General features: G+C 34.8%; 1 protein-coding gene across 1 annotated transcript in view; it reads right to left on the bottom strand.

The window, feature by feature from the left end:
• Positions 1-232: 232 nt before the first annotated feature.
• Positions 233-17,139, bottom strand: part of tbc1d19 (TBC1 domain family, member 19) — a 41,644-nt gene continuing 24,737 nt past the window's right edge. The window contains exons 12-21 of the mRNA XM_073836890.1: positions 16,566-16,640; positions 14,073-14,135; positions 10,161-10,245; positions 10,026-10,070; positions 9,857-9,889; positions 9,657-9,766; positions 9,409-9,500; positions 8,075-8,190; positions 7,723-7,793; positions 233-4,585 (exon numbers count right to left, since the gene is read on the bottom strand). Coding sequence (XP_073692991.1) covers positions 4,511-4,585; positions 7,723-7,793; positions 8,075-8,190; positions 9,409-9,500; positions 9,657-9,766; positions 9,857-9,889; positions 10,026-10,070; positions 10,161-10,245; positions 14,073-14,135; positions 16,566-16,640 — 765 coding nt within the window. The 3' untranslated portion in view covers positions 233-4,510. The remainder of the gene's footprint in view (positions 4,586-7,722; positions 7,794-8,074; positions 8,191-9,408; positions 9,501-9,656; positions 9,767-9,856; positions 9,890-10,025; positions 10,071-10,160; positions 10,246-14,072; positions 14,136-16,565; positions 16,641-17,139) is intronic.

Below are 17,139 nucleotides of genomic sequence, written 5' to 3'. Positions count from 1 at the left end.
AATAATACATTAAATAATAAAGAGATTTGATGTGAAGGCACCAATAAGTAAACTTTTATGCATCCAGGCCAATAGGTGTCAGTATAAAGTGCAAAGCCACTTTCACAATGCTACTGGAACAAATAAGAATCAGCTAAACACTAACAAAGGTGTAATAAGTGCAGCTTTAAAATCACACATTGTTCATGCAAAAAGTAAAATCCTTTCAAATCATATGTATTATTGTCTTTATTTAATATAACGATTGATAGCATTTAGGAAGTCAGAGTGCAATTAATTATTTGTCATAAATACATAGATAATTCTCTCAAAGCAAGGTCCCTAACATCCTGCATAAAGGTTTTAACTGTATCAGCAGGACAGGAGGGCAGTTATTACAGAGGTCTAAATATATAAAGGTGCCCAAGAGAGAGGCAGAGGAAATGTGATAGTGCCTGTCCACAAGAAATGTTTCAGCAAGGAGCAGTGCTTTGGTACATTGAGGGAGTACCGCTAGGGGTGCGCTGCTCCCATGGTGACTGAAAGTCCGGTAATAACGGGACAGGGCGTGGGAAGCTGTGTAAACAGGTGGCAGATGTACCGAGAGACCAGTGTGAGGCAATGGGGAGTGAAAAGCAGGGCAGAAAACGGACGACTGGCATAATTTGATATGAGGCACAGAGGGAATGAGAGGGGCAGGCGGATAGAAGGAGCAGATGTCAGAGAGCCGCTGGAGTTTGCTAAGCTGGGGGTCAACTTCTAGTGTCATGAATGATGCTGAAATTCATGGGGCTGAATGCACTGTACAGCCTGTACAAAATAATGGTCATTCCCTTAAACAGGATCCATATTTGTCTTCAAATAAATGTGTAGGAATGAATTTAACAATCGTAGCTTGTTTCTTTTTTCTATCTTGGTATATTTTCATATTATATATATATATATATATATATTTTTTATCTATACTAAAGCAAGAAAGAAAATGCTCACTAGTGATAGCCTTGTTACTGTTAATCAAATTATTGCCATTTTTAAGCAATAAATCATTATAATAAAACAAAATAAATATACAAATAAATAAATACATTCATAATGAACTAATGCTTCATGAACTCTTCAAGGACAAGTTATATTTTTTTATATAGTCAAGCCCAAAATTATTCGTACCCCAGGCAAATTCTGACTTAAAGTTACTTTTCATCATTGTGGAAAAAAAATATTAATCATCTTTTATTTACATTTGAACAAAAAGTGGCATGTCCAAAACTATTCATACCCTTCTCAATAATTAAGTTTCTCTGCAGACTGCCTGATGTTGTTGTTGAGAATTTTGATGTATTGCTCCTTTTTCATGGTGCCGTTTACTGTGATTAGGTTCCCTGGTCCACCAGCTAAAAAAAAAAAAAAAAAAAACATTTGGTTCCCACCATGTTTGACAGTGGGGATGGTGTTCTTAGGGTTGAAGACTTCTCCTTTTTTACACCAAATGAAGGTTACATCATTGTGGCCAAACAATTCAATTTTTGCTTCATCTGACCATAAAACAGAAGACCAGAAGTCTTCTTCTTTGTCCAGATGGGCATTTGCAAAGGCAAAGCGGGCTTTTGTGTAGCTTATCTGGAGAAGTGGTGTCCTCCTTGGTCTGTGTACGTGGAAGCCAGCAGTGTGCAGTGTCCGTTGGACTGTCTGCCTTGAGATGTTGCCACCAGCAGAACCTAGATTCATCAGGATGGCCTTGGTGGTGATCCTTCTGACCACGTCCTCTGAGATTTTTCAGTGCGGAACGTCTTGTATTTTTTAATAATACTTTGCACTGTAGCCACTGGAACTTCAAAACATTTAGATATGGTCTTATAGCCCTTTCCTGACTTGTGAGCAGCCACTATGCGCAACCGCAGGTCCTCAGTGAGCTCCTTTGTCTTAGCCATGACTGTCCACAAACCAACTGCAGCTTCTGTTTTTCACCTGTTTGTTTCACCTGTTGATTAAAACAGCTGTTTCCAATGAATCAGGGTCATTATGATGCTTTAGAACAGCTTGGACTATTTGGAATGGTATAGAACTTTGGATTTTCCCATAGACTGTGACATTTTGCAAAGGGTATAAATAATTTTGGACATGCCACTTTTTGTTCAAATGTAAATAAAAGCTGAGAAATTTTTCCACGATGACGCCTCTTGTACATCGTCTTATTATCTTTTGGGAGAAGCCTGTGTTATTTCCAGTCCAAAAAATATCTTACTGGTTGAATAAAAGTAACTTAAAGTCAGAATTTGCCATGGGTATGAAAAATTCTGGGCTTGACTGTATTATATATATATATATATATATATATATATATATATATATATATATACAGAGATGTGTAAAGTGCCCCTGTTTTCAAAACAAACAGGTGATACAGACAAAAGAACACAACTCATTTGGTGTATGACTTAAAAAAAATTACCTGCATTTCTCTTTTAAATCAATCAATAACCTTTTTGGTGATCTAAGGGGGGGTAATCAGATCCGTGTTTATTAATAGGCACACAAAACAGCCATTATGCAAATATAAAAAGGCAAACGCTCATCTCTGTCAGTGTTGCTTTTGTTATCAATGGAAATTACACTTATGCTTCGACTGAAGTAAATGGCATCTAATATCTATTATTTCAAGACTTCAACTATTCCTAAGATCCTTACGTTCAAATACAAATGCTGTTTTTAGTGCAATTTCTACCATTCCAGCATACAACTGAGGTCAAAAGTTTACATACACCTTGCAGAATCTACAAAATGTTAATTATTTTACAAAATAAGAGGGATAGAGTAAATTTATTTATAGATGAATTTATAAAAATGACCCCTTTCAAAAGTTTACATACACTTGATTCTTAATACTGTGTTGTTACCTGAATGATCCACAGCTCTTGTTTTGTTTAGTGATAGTTGCTCATGAGTCCCTTGTTTGTCCTGAACAGTTAAACTGCCTGCTGTTCTTCAGAAAGATCCTTCAGGTCCCACAAATTCTTTGGTTTTTCAGCATTTTTGTGTACTTGAACCCTTTCCAGCAATGGCTGTATAATTTTGAGATCCATCTTTTTACACTGAGGACAACTGAGGGACTCATATGCAACTATTAGAGAAGGTTTAAATGCTACTGTCGCTTCAGAAGGAAACACAATGCAAAAACTGTTTGAATTTTAAGATCAGTCCTCAGTGTGAAAAGATTTAATCTCAAAATCATACAGCCAATCATACACCAGAAAAAACAAACACAGCTGTGGATCATTCAGGTAGAAACACAGTATTAAAAATTAAGTGTATGTATACTTTTGAACAGGGTAATTTTTATAAATTCAACTATTATTTTCTCTTGTGGATTATATGTAAGCATCTTTTAAATTAAATATCTTATTCAGGTCAGTACTAAATAAAAAACAACATGCATTTTGTCTGATCCCTCTTATTTTGGTAAAATAATTAACATTTTGCAAATTCTGCAAGGTGTATGTAAACTTTTGACCTCAACTGTATAAAATAACTATTTTGTAGCTATTTCAGAATGAACCTCATTATCTTTTTTTTTTTTTTTAAAGGGTCCTGGCTTTGTCGCTGATTTGCAGTTATAAGACATTATATTATGTAAGTGTAATCAGTGTTATATTATTTGTATACTATTACGGTATTTAGTATTTTTTTTTATTAACTTGTATTAGATATTTCAGTTTTCATTTTTAGTTTAAGATTTACTTAATTTGTCTACATATTTAGCTTTAACTGATTTCTATTTTAGCACTTCAACTTAATTAATTTTAGTCAGTTGCTATATTCTGTTTGGTTTGCAGTGATAATATGGCATCAACATATTCATAACATTCCAAAATAACAATTACGCTTTTAAAAAAGCTTTTTTTAAGATAATAAAAATCTAATTACAGCATATAATTTATAATTCTGTTTCATGTCTAGTCTTGTTTCCCCTTGTGTCACTATTCCAGTTCAAACAATTCCCTGGAAATCTATAACTTGGTTCAACCTGAAATGTGGCATCTGCAATTCATTGTACTCATGCAATCAAATGAATTTTGAGAGGCAGTTACATACAGTACCAGAATGGTGCAAGAAGGTAGAGATTGATAAGTAGGAGGAATCAGTTACGTCAGGTGAAAAGTAAAGTTGCTTCACAGCCAAACATTCTGTCATTTACTCACCCTCAGGCTTTTCCACACCTATATGACTTTCTTTTATCTGTGGAACATACACGAACATATTCTGAGAAATGCTTTTGTTCATACAATGAAAGTCAAAAGTAATCAAAACTGTGTGATTACCAACATTCTTCAAAAATGCTCTTTTACGTTCCACAGAAGACAGAAAGTCATACGAACATACTAATGTTATATGAATATCATTTTGGAATGACAAGAGTGTTAGTTTTTGAATAAAACACAAATTACATTTTTAGGTGAACTATCCCTTTAAAGTCAACTTGAAATCAAAATGGACTGGAACATCCAGTCACCACAACAAACACACAGCCGGTTTCTCAGACGGATATGGCGAAGAGGAAGATCTGCAGCAAGGGCATCACCTTCAGGGTTGAGAGGTCAGCAAGAACAGCCTGCAAGAAGAAAAGAATTGAAAATGAAAACACGTAGACTCAAACACTAGACATTTAAAGGGATAGTTCACAAAAAAATAAAAATTCTGTCATTAATTACTCACCCTCATGTCATTCCAAACCCATAAGACAATCATTTATCTACACCAATTAAGATATTTCTGATGAAATCCAAGAGCTTTCTGACCCTGCATAGACAGCAACGCAACTACCACGTTCAAGGCAAGAAAGGTAGTAAGAACATTGTTAAAATAATTAATGTGGCAACAGTGGTTCAACTGTAATAACTGTAAAAAACTATTTCTTCTTTTTTGAACGATGTCCTTACTACCTTTCCGGTCCTTAAATGTGGTAAATACATCGCTGTCTATGCAGGGTCAGAAAGCTCTCGGATTCATCAAAAGTATCTTTATTTGTCTTCTAAAGATGACTGAAGGTCTTACAGTTGTGGCACGACATAAGGGTGAAGAATTAATAACAGAATTTTCATTTTTAGGTGAACTATCTCTTTAAGCTTTGGTCACATTTCTGTTATATATCTGAAATTTGCCACGCTGACCAACATAACGCTGCTTGGTTTGAACCTTTTTTTGCATGTGAAACTACAGGCACACATATCCGCCAATCCAGTTTCACAAAATGGTGTCTGTTGGCCCGCACTGATGCGACTCAAGAGCTTGGAAGGTGCTAAGAGTGCATCCGCCTCCCAGGAGCCGCTTGGGCCTTCAGAAGGAATCAAGTGTTCTCAAGCTTCGGTCCTTATGGAATTGGAAGCAAATAAATTTAGAGGCCCCTATCAGGTTAGCACGTCTCCTCTAATGTTTCATGACCAGGCCTGGGCGCTAAAAATACGACGTGTTATGATACTTTCTCCAGTAGGGACCAGGTGGTACATAAGCAAGCAGATACTGTCCAGCAGCATCTTCACAGCGTCTTGGGGCCCAGGCCCGTGCGTCACTGCGGGTTACAGGCAGAATTAATGAAAGCAGGTCAGATGCACTTTTACTACAGCTGCCAATCAAGCAATTGCATGTGACAGCATCCGACAGCGCAGACCTCTTAACTAGCATAGGATGCTTTCATAAAAGTTAAATGTGTAGAAATTCATTCCCAGCTAAAAAATGTTGGGCTTTTGTGTATTAAAATGTTCAGATCCTATCTATCAAAATATATAATAAGCACCTCTGATTTCAAAGCATTAAGATTACCGTTAAAGTTAGAAGTTTACATAGACCTTGCAGAATCAGCAAAATGTTAATTATTTTAGCAAAATAAGAGGGATCACTCAAAACGCATGTTATTGTTTATTTAGTACTGACCTGAATAAGATATTTCACAAAAAAGACTTAAATATAGTCCACAAGATAAAAATAATAGTTGAATTCATAAAAATGACCCATTCAAAAGCTTACATACACTTGATTCTTAATACGGTGTTGTTACCTGAATGATTCACAGCTGTTTTTTTGTTGTTGTTGTTTAGTGATGAGTCCCTTGTTAGTCCTGAACAGTTAAACTGCCAGCTGTTCTTAAGAAAATCCGAAAGATCCCACAAATTATGTGTTTTTTCAGCATTTTTGTGTATTTGAACCCTTTCCAACAATGACTGTATGATTCTGAGATCCGTCTTTTCACACTGAGGACAACTGAGGGACTCATATGCAACTATTACAGAAGGTTCAAATGCTCACAGATGCTCCAGAAGAAAACAATGCATTAAGAGCAATGTGACGATCTGGGTAAATTGAACTTATTTTGTCTTCTGGGAAACATGTAAGTATCTCTGTAGCTTCTGAAGGCAGTACTAAATGCAAAAAAAATATGATACTTAGGAAAAATAAGAAAAATTTACTTATCTTAATTCTGTTCAAAAGTTTACACCCCTGGCTCCTAATGCATTTTTTTTCTGGAGCATCGGTGAGCATTTGAACCTTCTGTAATAGTTGCATATGAGTCCCTCAGTTGTCTTCAGTGTGAAAAGACGGATCTTAAAATCATAGTCATTGTTGAAAAGGGTTCAAATACATAAAAATACTGAAAAATCAAAGAATTTGTGGGACCTGAAGAATTTTTTCTGAAGAACAGCAGGCAGTTTAACTGTTCAGGACAAACAAGAAACTCATGAGCGACTATCACTAAACAAAAATAAACAAAACAAACAACTGTGGATTATTCAGGTACCAACACAGTATTAAGAATCAAGTGTATGTAAACTTTTGAACAGGGTTGTTTTTATAAATTTAACTATTATTTTCTATTGTGGACTATATGTAAACATCTTCTGTGTGAAATATCTTACTTAGGTCAGTACTAAATAAAAAAAAAACATGCATTTAGTATGATCCCTCTTTTTTGGTAAAACAATTACAACTTTGCAAATTCTGCAAGATGTATGTAAACTTTTGACTTGGTTACTGTGAGGATTTTTAGATGAAAATGAAGGGGAATCTTCATCCTCACATAAAAGTCCAAATGGCATGGATTTCTATCGAAACAACTGGACACCTGAGAAAAGTCATAGAACAATGGTAAAAGCGGTTTAAATGATCATTTTTACAGTTGTTATAAGGTTTGTGGTTATTTGCGCTAATTTGTAATGGCAACAAAGATGTATAATTTGGATGTAACCTCACACAGAAAGGTTAGTAAACAATTTATTCCTAACTAATTTACTTCCTAACTACTGTTTATACAAGTATTTTTGTGTTCATTGAAAAAAAGGAAAAAAAAATGAAGGACATCATGCCACATATGCATCTTGTTGAGCTTATCTTGTACTAAACCCAGAATATTCATTTAAGTAATGAGTTGTAATCTGTTACGCATATAATGGCACTGAAGGATACATACACACACACACACACACACACACACACACACACACACACAAACAAATATACATATACAGTGTCGACAGTTAACTGTCATCCTAAAGTTCCCATCACATTTGACATCACATCGTCTAAACATTTTAAAGACTGGGGTGTGGGGGACTTGGTCCACTTTTAAAAGTGGTTATCCCAGCAATTTTGAAACATGTGCCTTGGGTGGACTGGGTTACTAGTGTTGGCTGTGAGTGAAGACACTATTTTTGTATTCCTTAACACTCGCACACACTAACACACACAAGTAACAACCTCAGCTGATGCCAGTGATGTCACTTCCATTAGGTTTTCGGCTCGGAAGGCAAGGACTGCAGCGGCCAGGACTGAAAAAGAGGGACAGACAAACAGTCATCATCCAGGAAACTGGGTGTATGCCATGTGACTGACTGACCCTTCTTATTTAAGTGTGCACTATAGTAGAGGTCACATTTTCAAAATGAAGGTAAATTAAACAGTTTAACACCTCTTAAGTACAGCGATTAGCTATTTATCCAAAATTACTGACATCAAACACTGGCTGTGTTCAACGAGCAATTTGAAACTATGAGGTGCATTAAAATCGAATGTTTTGTGTTCAAAATAATTGGAAAAATGTCAGACTTACCTGCTACTATCTCTAAGGAATCATATCCAAGGATACGGTCCCATAACAATAAGAGCTGGTCAGTGGACAGGTATCCTGAGAAGGCTCGGACTATCCACTTAAAGGCAATACGCAACCTAAGATACACACACACTGAGAAACACTCACCAAAACATACACACAGTATAGAAGTCTCAATGTTTAGGTGTGAGACTTGTGTGTGCATAATTCAGCCACTAGATGAAGCTCCACTGTTACAATGTAATGCTTTACTGTAGTGACCTGATCATTTTCGCTGGAAACATAAGCTTTATGTGAGTATGTATAATAAATGAGACTATTGAATATTCACCCATAGGAATAATCATAACTTGTATTTAAAATATCAACTAGACTGTAATATTAAAAAAAAATGATAATAGTTAAATAACTGCAGATATTACCTGTCAAAAGTTTTTGAACAGTAAGATTTTTTTTATGTTTAACAAAAAATACTCACCAAGCCTGATTTATTTAAACCAAAATACAGCAAAAACAGTACAATTTTGAAATATTTTCACTATTCGAATATATTTTAAAATGTAATGTATTCCTGTGATTTCAAAGATGAATTTTTAGCATCATTACTCCAGTCACATGATCCTTCAGAAATCATTCTAATATTCAAATTTGCTGCTCAGAAAACATTTATTATTATTATTATTATGTTGAAAACAGCGGAGTAGAATTTCTTCAAGTTTCTTTGATAAATAGAAAGTTCAGAAGAACAGCATTTATCTGAAATCAAAATATTTTGTCTTTATCTATACTTTTGATTAATTTAAAGCATCTTTGCTAAATAAAAGTTCTATTAAGTTCTATAATATCTATAAAAAAGTTCAATTATGCTGACTCTCTTTTTTTTACAAAAGCTTTTATTTCAGATAAATGCTGATCTTTGGATCTTTCTATTCATCAAAGAATTCTGGAAAAATGTAATCAACTAATATTCATAATAATAAAAAAAATAAATGTTTCTTGAACAGCAAATCAGCATATTAAAATGATTTTTGAAGGATTATGTGAAATGGAAGACTGGAGTAATGATGCTGAAAATTTAGCTTTGATCAAGGGAATAAATTACTTTTTTTTATATATATATATATATTCAAATAGGAAATAGCTTTTTTAAATGGTAAAAATATTTCAAAATGTGACTGTTTTTGCTGTACTTTGGATCAAATGAAAGATGGTTTGGTGAGCAGAAGAGACTTCTTAAAAAAACATTAAAAATCGTACTGTTCAAAAGTGTTTAACTGTGTGTGTGTGTGTACAAGATTTTTTTATTATTTTTTTCATCTGCATGGGGAACTCACGGCTGGGCCCCGATCTCTCGTAGATGGTAGAAAAGCTGGGGAAGATGAGTCTGCAGTAATCTCTCAAACTGCAAGCACAGAGACACTATACCCTAAGACACACACACACACACACACACACACACACACACACACACACACATACAGGTTTAGTGAGCTCAGAAACAGCCATCATCCTAAGCAAGGACGAAGGCAATCAATCATGTTACATCACACACACAGACGCGCAAACACACACAGATACTCACAGACGGATGTGAGGAGATGGAGTGTAGTCTGAAGAGGTAGCGAATGTACATCTCTCTAAACACGCTGTACAGCTTCGACGGTTCGTTATATAAGAAACACAGTGGGGCCACTGCAGCACAGGACACAGACAGACGCTCGTTTACAAAACAGATTTTGCTTTTGGAAGCTATGCGCTATGTGCTTTATTCTTCATACTTACCGTACATTGAGAAGCCATGAAATGGGATAACACCTATGGGATAGAGAGGTCATATTCTGTTACACTGATTACTGGTATTACAAAATAGTTTCATAATACTGGGAAACTAACAAATCATCTATTACATGCAGTGCCAATTTTAGAGAATACTTAAAAGCTGATTTCTCACCATTCGGGGGGTAAACCACAGCACTCTGCTCTGAGCCAGACTTGTCTGAGGAAGAAGAAAAAAAAAATAAAAATCACACACTGAATAGAGGCTAAGAAAGATATAACAACAAAGATAAACATTCAAATACATTACTTTGGATGCAAGATTTAGGTGGGGTAGCGCTGTTGTAGTTGAAATGCTCTAGGACTGCAGTGTCTCGAGAAAAACACAGCAAGACCTGTGGAGAAAAACAACAGACAAATAGAGTGATGCAGAAATGATGTATTTATGTAGGCCAACGTATCTTCCCAATTCTGGTTCAGTTGTCCTGATATCAATGGGTTTTTGGTTAAATCCAGCCTGGTCTCATGACTAAAATATACTGTACCTCTAGGAACTTATTCACAAGACTCGAAATATGCACCACCGTGTAAGTTTTGTGGCATATTCGATGTGAAATGTCCATTGGGTGGCCCTAAAGGTGTGTTTTTACCCCACAACAGATGAACATACATATGGCACGTTTTATGTGACGGTGGTTTTGTATGTGGCAGAGCAGTTCTCACTAGAAATGTCCATAGACTGGCGCTTTAACTCTGCTCCATGACATTTTAAAATAACGTACCATCTGCAATACACTTAAACCTATTTGATAGTATATGAACAAAAGCGAATGTGCTGAAAAAACGCAATCGCAAGCATGCAGTTTTAGCTTGTTTTCCCGATCTCTGATCTTTCAGCCCTTTCATCGTGAGTCCTGTTTTTCACAGGATTCGTACCCAAGGATTCCGCATCCTAAGTCCAATTCCATGCCGGCTGAGCTAGCAAGCGTCCGGAAAGCAAAACATATGGAGCTGTAATCATTATTGTGTACAAAATGATTACAAGTGCTCACTGTTTTACCACCTCTAGTGTTCATTTCAGTTGGAAACTGCAGAGATATGCACTTATTGGTACGCATTTCAAATCTTGTGGGAAAAGTTCCCAGAGTTACGTTTTCGTCATGAGACCAGGTAGGTTAAATCGCTGTGGTTGTAAGATACTTTGTTTTATTCTATCACATAAAATACATCAGTAATTTTACTAGTGTTGACTACTACTTGGGTTGCTAACGAGTGGCTAAATGGGACTACAGAAGTTGTCGGGGAGATTAAAGGGTAACGACACACAAATAAATGCACATCCTTTTGCACTATGCATCGAAAACCTATATGTGACCATAAAAACCACAAAACCAGTCATAAGGTAAAATTTTACAAAACTGAGATTTATACATCACATGAAAGCTCAATAAATAAGCTTTCTATTGATGTGTGGTTTGTTAGGATAGGACAATATTTGACGAGATACATCTATTTGAAAATCAGGAATCTGAGGGTGCAAAAAAATCAAAATACTGAGAAAATCACCTTTAAAGTTGTCCAAATTAGGTTCTTAACAATGCATTTTACAAATCAAAAATTACATTTTGATATATTTGCAGTAGGAATTTTACAAAAAAATCTTCATGGAACATGATCTTTACTTAATTTCCCAATGATTTTTGGCATAAAAGAAAAATCTAAAATTTTGACCTATGATATGTATTTTTGGCTATTGCTACAAATATACCCCAGCGACTTAAGACTGGTTTTGTGGTCCAGGGTCACATATGATAAGAACACGCAGCGCCATGAATATTTATGAGACACCGACGCGTCATCGATGTACTATAGTCCATCGCCGCGTCACAAACGGTGACGTCAGGACAATGTAGATTTTAAACCCGGAAGATGAAAATAGCACAAAAAAGCTCAAAATTAACCAGTTATCTCTAACAATTAATATTAACAGATGCCAACGTTGCTTTCTATGATGTGCAACACAAACACTTCAGCTAAAATCTCAGAAAAAGTTGTCTGGGGTTTCGTAACCCTTTAAACATCACACCGAACAGGTAAAATCATCTACTCCCTAGTCCGCTTTTCCAGCCATATTGTGTTTAACGCACTCTTGCAAACTATTCTAAATCAACCTTTTCGGGAAAGTGTTTTTTAAATAAAGTCTGAAAAAGTTGTATGCTTAATGGTAGCGATGCTGAAGTCAACCGACCATGGTCTAGTCATTTATAACCGTTTATGGAAATACCCAATTGGGTTTTTGTTTTGCTGAAACCAGAGTGATACTAACTTTTGGGATGTCCTACGTCATCACTGCAGCACTAATTGCCAGCACACACAGACATGGATTACACTTTGCATCTTTGGTAAATTGCTTATTTCCTGGTCTAATTACATTTGAAGAGCCACTTTAGAGCTTTAGCGTTCTCAGGTCAAGCAGATATGCTGTTTCTTTTTTAATATTTCTCCCATAATGGAAATATTATACATTTTTAAAACAGCATTTTTTTTTAAATCAGCAGGCATATTTCTATCTGCTTTCTTTGACGTAGGTTTCTTAGTAACTGCATTTTCTTTATTTTTTTTAAGGCAAGTTCTGTCATGAAACTCTAGATGGTGCAGGCTCATGGCTTGTTAATGCAAACTGACGATATTCACAGTGTTAAACTACTTGGCACAAGCTGCTTGGTTCATGTTGCATACGCAGTCAATAAGCCATTTAGATGGCAGGTTAGGAGCCATTTGCAGCATCTGAAACCCTCCACCTTCCCCAGCTCCACCTGTATAGATCTGCTACGGGTTATTACATACGCTACATGTGCAGCAGCAGTGTCTTAAATACTCACAGCACTATATCTGTGTTTGTATTGGCAGTAGCAAGTACCTTTACTTGCTTTGCATCAACAGCAATAACCAACAGCAGCAGCAATTTAGCAGCGTAACAGATCTATTCCATTAAGACCAGATACATTAATATTCTCATATCTTTTACTCATCTTCCAAGAGTTGTCATTAAAGAACTACAGTTTTTATAACCATAAGTGGCCAAATGTAGTGCTAGTAAGCTAAAACCTCCAACACAGTCAATTTTCATATTTATCAATTTTCATCACACAGAAACAACCTGGCAACCCCTCACAACACCCTTGTATTGTGGTGTATTATATTATAATACAATAAAGCAATGTCACATTTAAAATAGAGTTGAAGCATCACAGAGAACCTTTAGAATTTGTGAATCCCAATGTATATTGAGTTAATGTATGTAAAAAAACATTTATAGACAGAAAAGTAATTATGAACCTTTTCACCCAACTTTTCATTAAATTCACCTCTAATCATCATATCATAGCCACCCAGCATCTGAAATTCTTAAACTACCTGGAGAGTTCACACTAAACCAATATTTACAAGCAGCCTGGCTCCTTTATCATGTCACCTGCAACTCATATTACTGTTCCATAGTGACAATACAATGTGCTTGTGAAGTTTCAAACAACTAGCCATTTCTGTTGAATATTTCAGAGAAAACTCAAAAATAGTCTCAGGACAGAGGCAAAGAGGCACTAATGGACAAGCTAATGAAAAACAACTGAACCACAACTTTAAAAATCTCTCTCAAATTGCTTGCTTGTCAGACTTAATTGATGTCGTTTTTGCATAAAAATGTATGAACACAAGTTACAGTAGGAAGAGTGTATTCTTCCCTAAAAAAGACCTCACATAAAAGGCAATGTACCTCAGCACATTTAATTATTTTATAAGAAAACTGAACCCGCAAATTAAACTTGATTATGATTTTGTGGTGAAACTGAATATCAAGCAGTGGAAATTTAATAAAGCTCTTATAATAAGAAATGACTCATGAATTCCCCATGAAAAGAGAAGTCTATTTAGAGAGATCTATTGTATCTGTAAGACCACATAACAGTCCTATCTGGGTTTAGGTACATGAAGTCAAAGAGCATGGGTTTGCATGGGTAACATTCTCACGATAGTTTAGTCTAAAATCATATATGTGTACAAAGACCTCTATCAACGTCAAGTCCAAAATAACTTGGGAAATCGTTCTCCTTCTTTGATTATCAAAGCTTTTTTATGACTTCGTGAGAATTCTCATTTGTAATCAGCTGATTGAAAGGTTCTGTTTTAAATGTTACACAGAGAGTGACATGCATTTACTCACTTGATATAAATAGTCCTCAAAGACAAAGTAGTAATCGTCATTACTCGCAGTGAGCTTCACATCCTGAGAAAGAAAGGTATTTTAATCAGAAACAAGTGCACTAGGGGTACAAAAATGGAACACTTTTAAATATAAAATAGCACTATAATAGCACAATTCAATCCTCTTGCTATTTTATCTGTTTATCGGTTAAAGGAGTAGTTCACTTTTCACCCCTTGTCATCCACGATGTTCATGTCTTTCTTTCTTCAGTCATAAAGAAACTGTTTTTTGAGGAAAACATTTCAGGATTTCTCTCCATATAATGGACTTCTATGGTGCCCCCGAGTTTGAACTTCCAAAATGCAGCTTCAAAGGGCTCTAATTGATCCCAGCCGAGGAAGAAGGGTCTTATCTAGCAAAAAACATTTACAACTTATATATTTACAACTTATCTCAAATGCTCATCTTGCTGAGCTTGACAAGACAAGCTTTTTAGGTTAAAAGTATATAATATAATTTATATAATTTTTGTATTTTTTAGAAAATAACCAATCGTTTTCACTAAATGAGACCTTTTTTTCCTCGGCTGGGATCGTTTAGATCCCTTGAAGCTGCATTTAAACTGCATTTTGGTAGTTCAAACTTGGGGGCACCATAGAAGTCCATTATATGGATAGAAATCCTGAAATGTTCTCAAATGTACTCAAAAAACATAAGTTCCTTACGACTGAAGAAAGAAAGACATGAACATCTTGGATGACAAGGGGGTGGGTACATTATCTGTAAATTTTTGTTCTGAAAGTGTACTACTCCTTTAAAGGGCTAGTTCACCCAAAAATGAAAATTCTGTCATTAATTACTGGTTCCAAACAGGGCTGTCGCGATTTGTCAATTCTAATCGACTAATCGATTTATCAAAATCCTCGATTTCATTTTGCCCGTGTCGACTAACCAGCAAAATACTGGAAGTGGAGCATTTCATGGATGAGAATCCATGAAACACTTTATAAGTCTGTTTTCCATGGCTGTTCATTATAAATTAAACCTATTAAACCATAATTGAGCATAATTGTGAATTCACAAATGCTACGATTCAGTTAAATATATGCGATGCAGGTTCAATATATGTGCTTCAATGCATGTAGGTTATGTACTGTGCGTGGATCTCAACGAAACGCTGTTAACAGTATGCTATTCCATAGGAACTGTTATCGTTTAGCCTATATCTGTGGAGCATCTCAAACTCCATCTCTGCATGCTGTTGTGAGCTTAGGTTTATTACAACATTCATCAGGGAACGCAACATGCACCATTTCATCAGATTAGTAAGGTAAATCATTTATAAACCTATGCAAACTCAGGAGAATGCATCAATATCTTTCCCATTATGCTAAGTGTTAATCACAATTTCAAAATAAAAGTTTAAACCCTCACTCTGAGTTTACAACGTTTTGATAAATTTCATTAAATTACTGTGGCTATAGCATTTCTGTGGTAAAGATATGCCCAAATATTAAAGAGTAAGTGGACATTTGACTTAAATTTTGTTTAGTCGATATTAAACAAGGATTAGATCGCAGTGAAGTGTAAAAACATACGCCTTTGTTGTAATGCGTAATGTACATTAGCTCCATTGTTTATAATACATTATGTATTTTAATAACAGTTTTGTGTAATAAAACCATGATTTCTTGCTTTTCATTTTTAATTTGAACTAATTATTATTGCCTCATTGCCATTATATATGTATTTTAAGTAATGTTAAAGGTTATTGTTCATTTACATCTACATTTTTATTACCACAAAAAAAGCCATTTTAATTTTTCTATTCTCTGTTTTAATGGTAAAATATTTTTTTTTAATGAAAAAGCTTGTGTAATTAATTGAGTTTTATTGTTTTATTTTTACCAAATTCTTTTCTAATGCTTCTTTGGATTCCATTTTAATGGCTCCATTCAAATGTTGTAATCAAAAACATTTACAATTAATTGATTTTATTAAAAATAAAATGTTAATTAAATTAAATTACTCATTTAGATTAACTAAATTAGTCAACAGATTAATCGCTATAAAAATAGTTAGTGGCAGCCCTAGTTCTAAACCTGTAAGACCTTCATTCATATTCTGACTGATGTCACATGGAATATTTTATTTTTTATTTTAATGTCCTGACTACCTTTCTGAGCCTTGAACATATCAGTTGCATTGCTGTCTATGCAGGGTCAGAAAGCTCTCGGATTTTATCAAAAGTATATCTTAATTTGTGTTCTGAAGATGAACAAAGGTCTAACTAGTTTGGAACAACATGAAGGCGAGCAATTAATGACAGAATTTTCATTTTTGGGTGAACTATCCCTAAGCATATAATGAAAACATTTAAAACTGTTACTCTAACTGTTACTCTATTGTTACTCTATACTCTAACTTTTTAAGGCAATTCCAATAGAACATGTGGTCTATACAAAACCATTCCCATCAAATAAACTACAAAATGAAAGACATAAAATGTACCTTATATATTAGGTTGTCCACCAGCAGGTCATGATGTATGACTCTAGCCTTCAGCTGTTCATAATGTGTAATGTCCTGTTTAATGACATAATAACGAAAGAATTGACACAGGGTTAATTTATCTCTGTCAGCTGAATTGAATTAACCAATACATAATGGATCAAGAAGCACCTATACGCAGATCAAACTATCTCCAGTCATTACAGCTAAGTTAATTATACTAACCAATTAACTAATTAAATTGCTATTGCAAGAAGCATATTAATAAGATTTCTGGGTCAAAAATTAAATGTCACAAAAGACTGTTTTGGAACAAATCACTGCAGATAATTAGAACCAGATCTAATTAATCTATGATTAAATGTTATGCTCTGTTTTTTATTTAAATATTCTTTTTTTTTAGAAATAAATGCCCTTTTCATTAATAACCTCACTGGCCGAAAAAAAAAAGTGGAAAAAATAAACAAATATAGTAAACATAGTTTTCAAATTATCCCAGGAAGTCTTGGAAAATCTTGGAAATCATAATTGCAAACTAACTTTATCATAATTAACTTTGATTATCCCCTCAATT

The sequence above is a fragment of the Garra rufa genome, chromosome 3 (genome assembly GCF_049309525.1).
Source record: "Garra rufa chromosome 3, GarRuf1.0, whole genome shotgun sequence".
NCBI classification, from domain to species: Eukaryota; Metazoa; Chordata; class Actinopteri; order Cypriniformes; family Cyprinidae; genus Garra; species Garra rufa.
The sequence above is the reverse complement of the archived record's forward strand: the minus strand, read 5'-3'. Positions and strand labels throughout refer to the sequence as shown.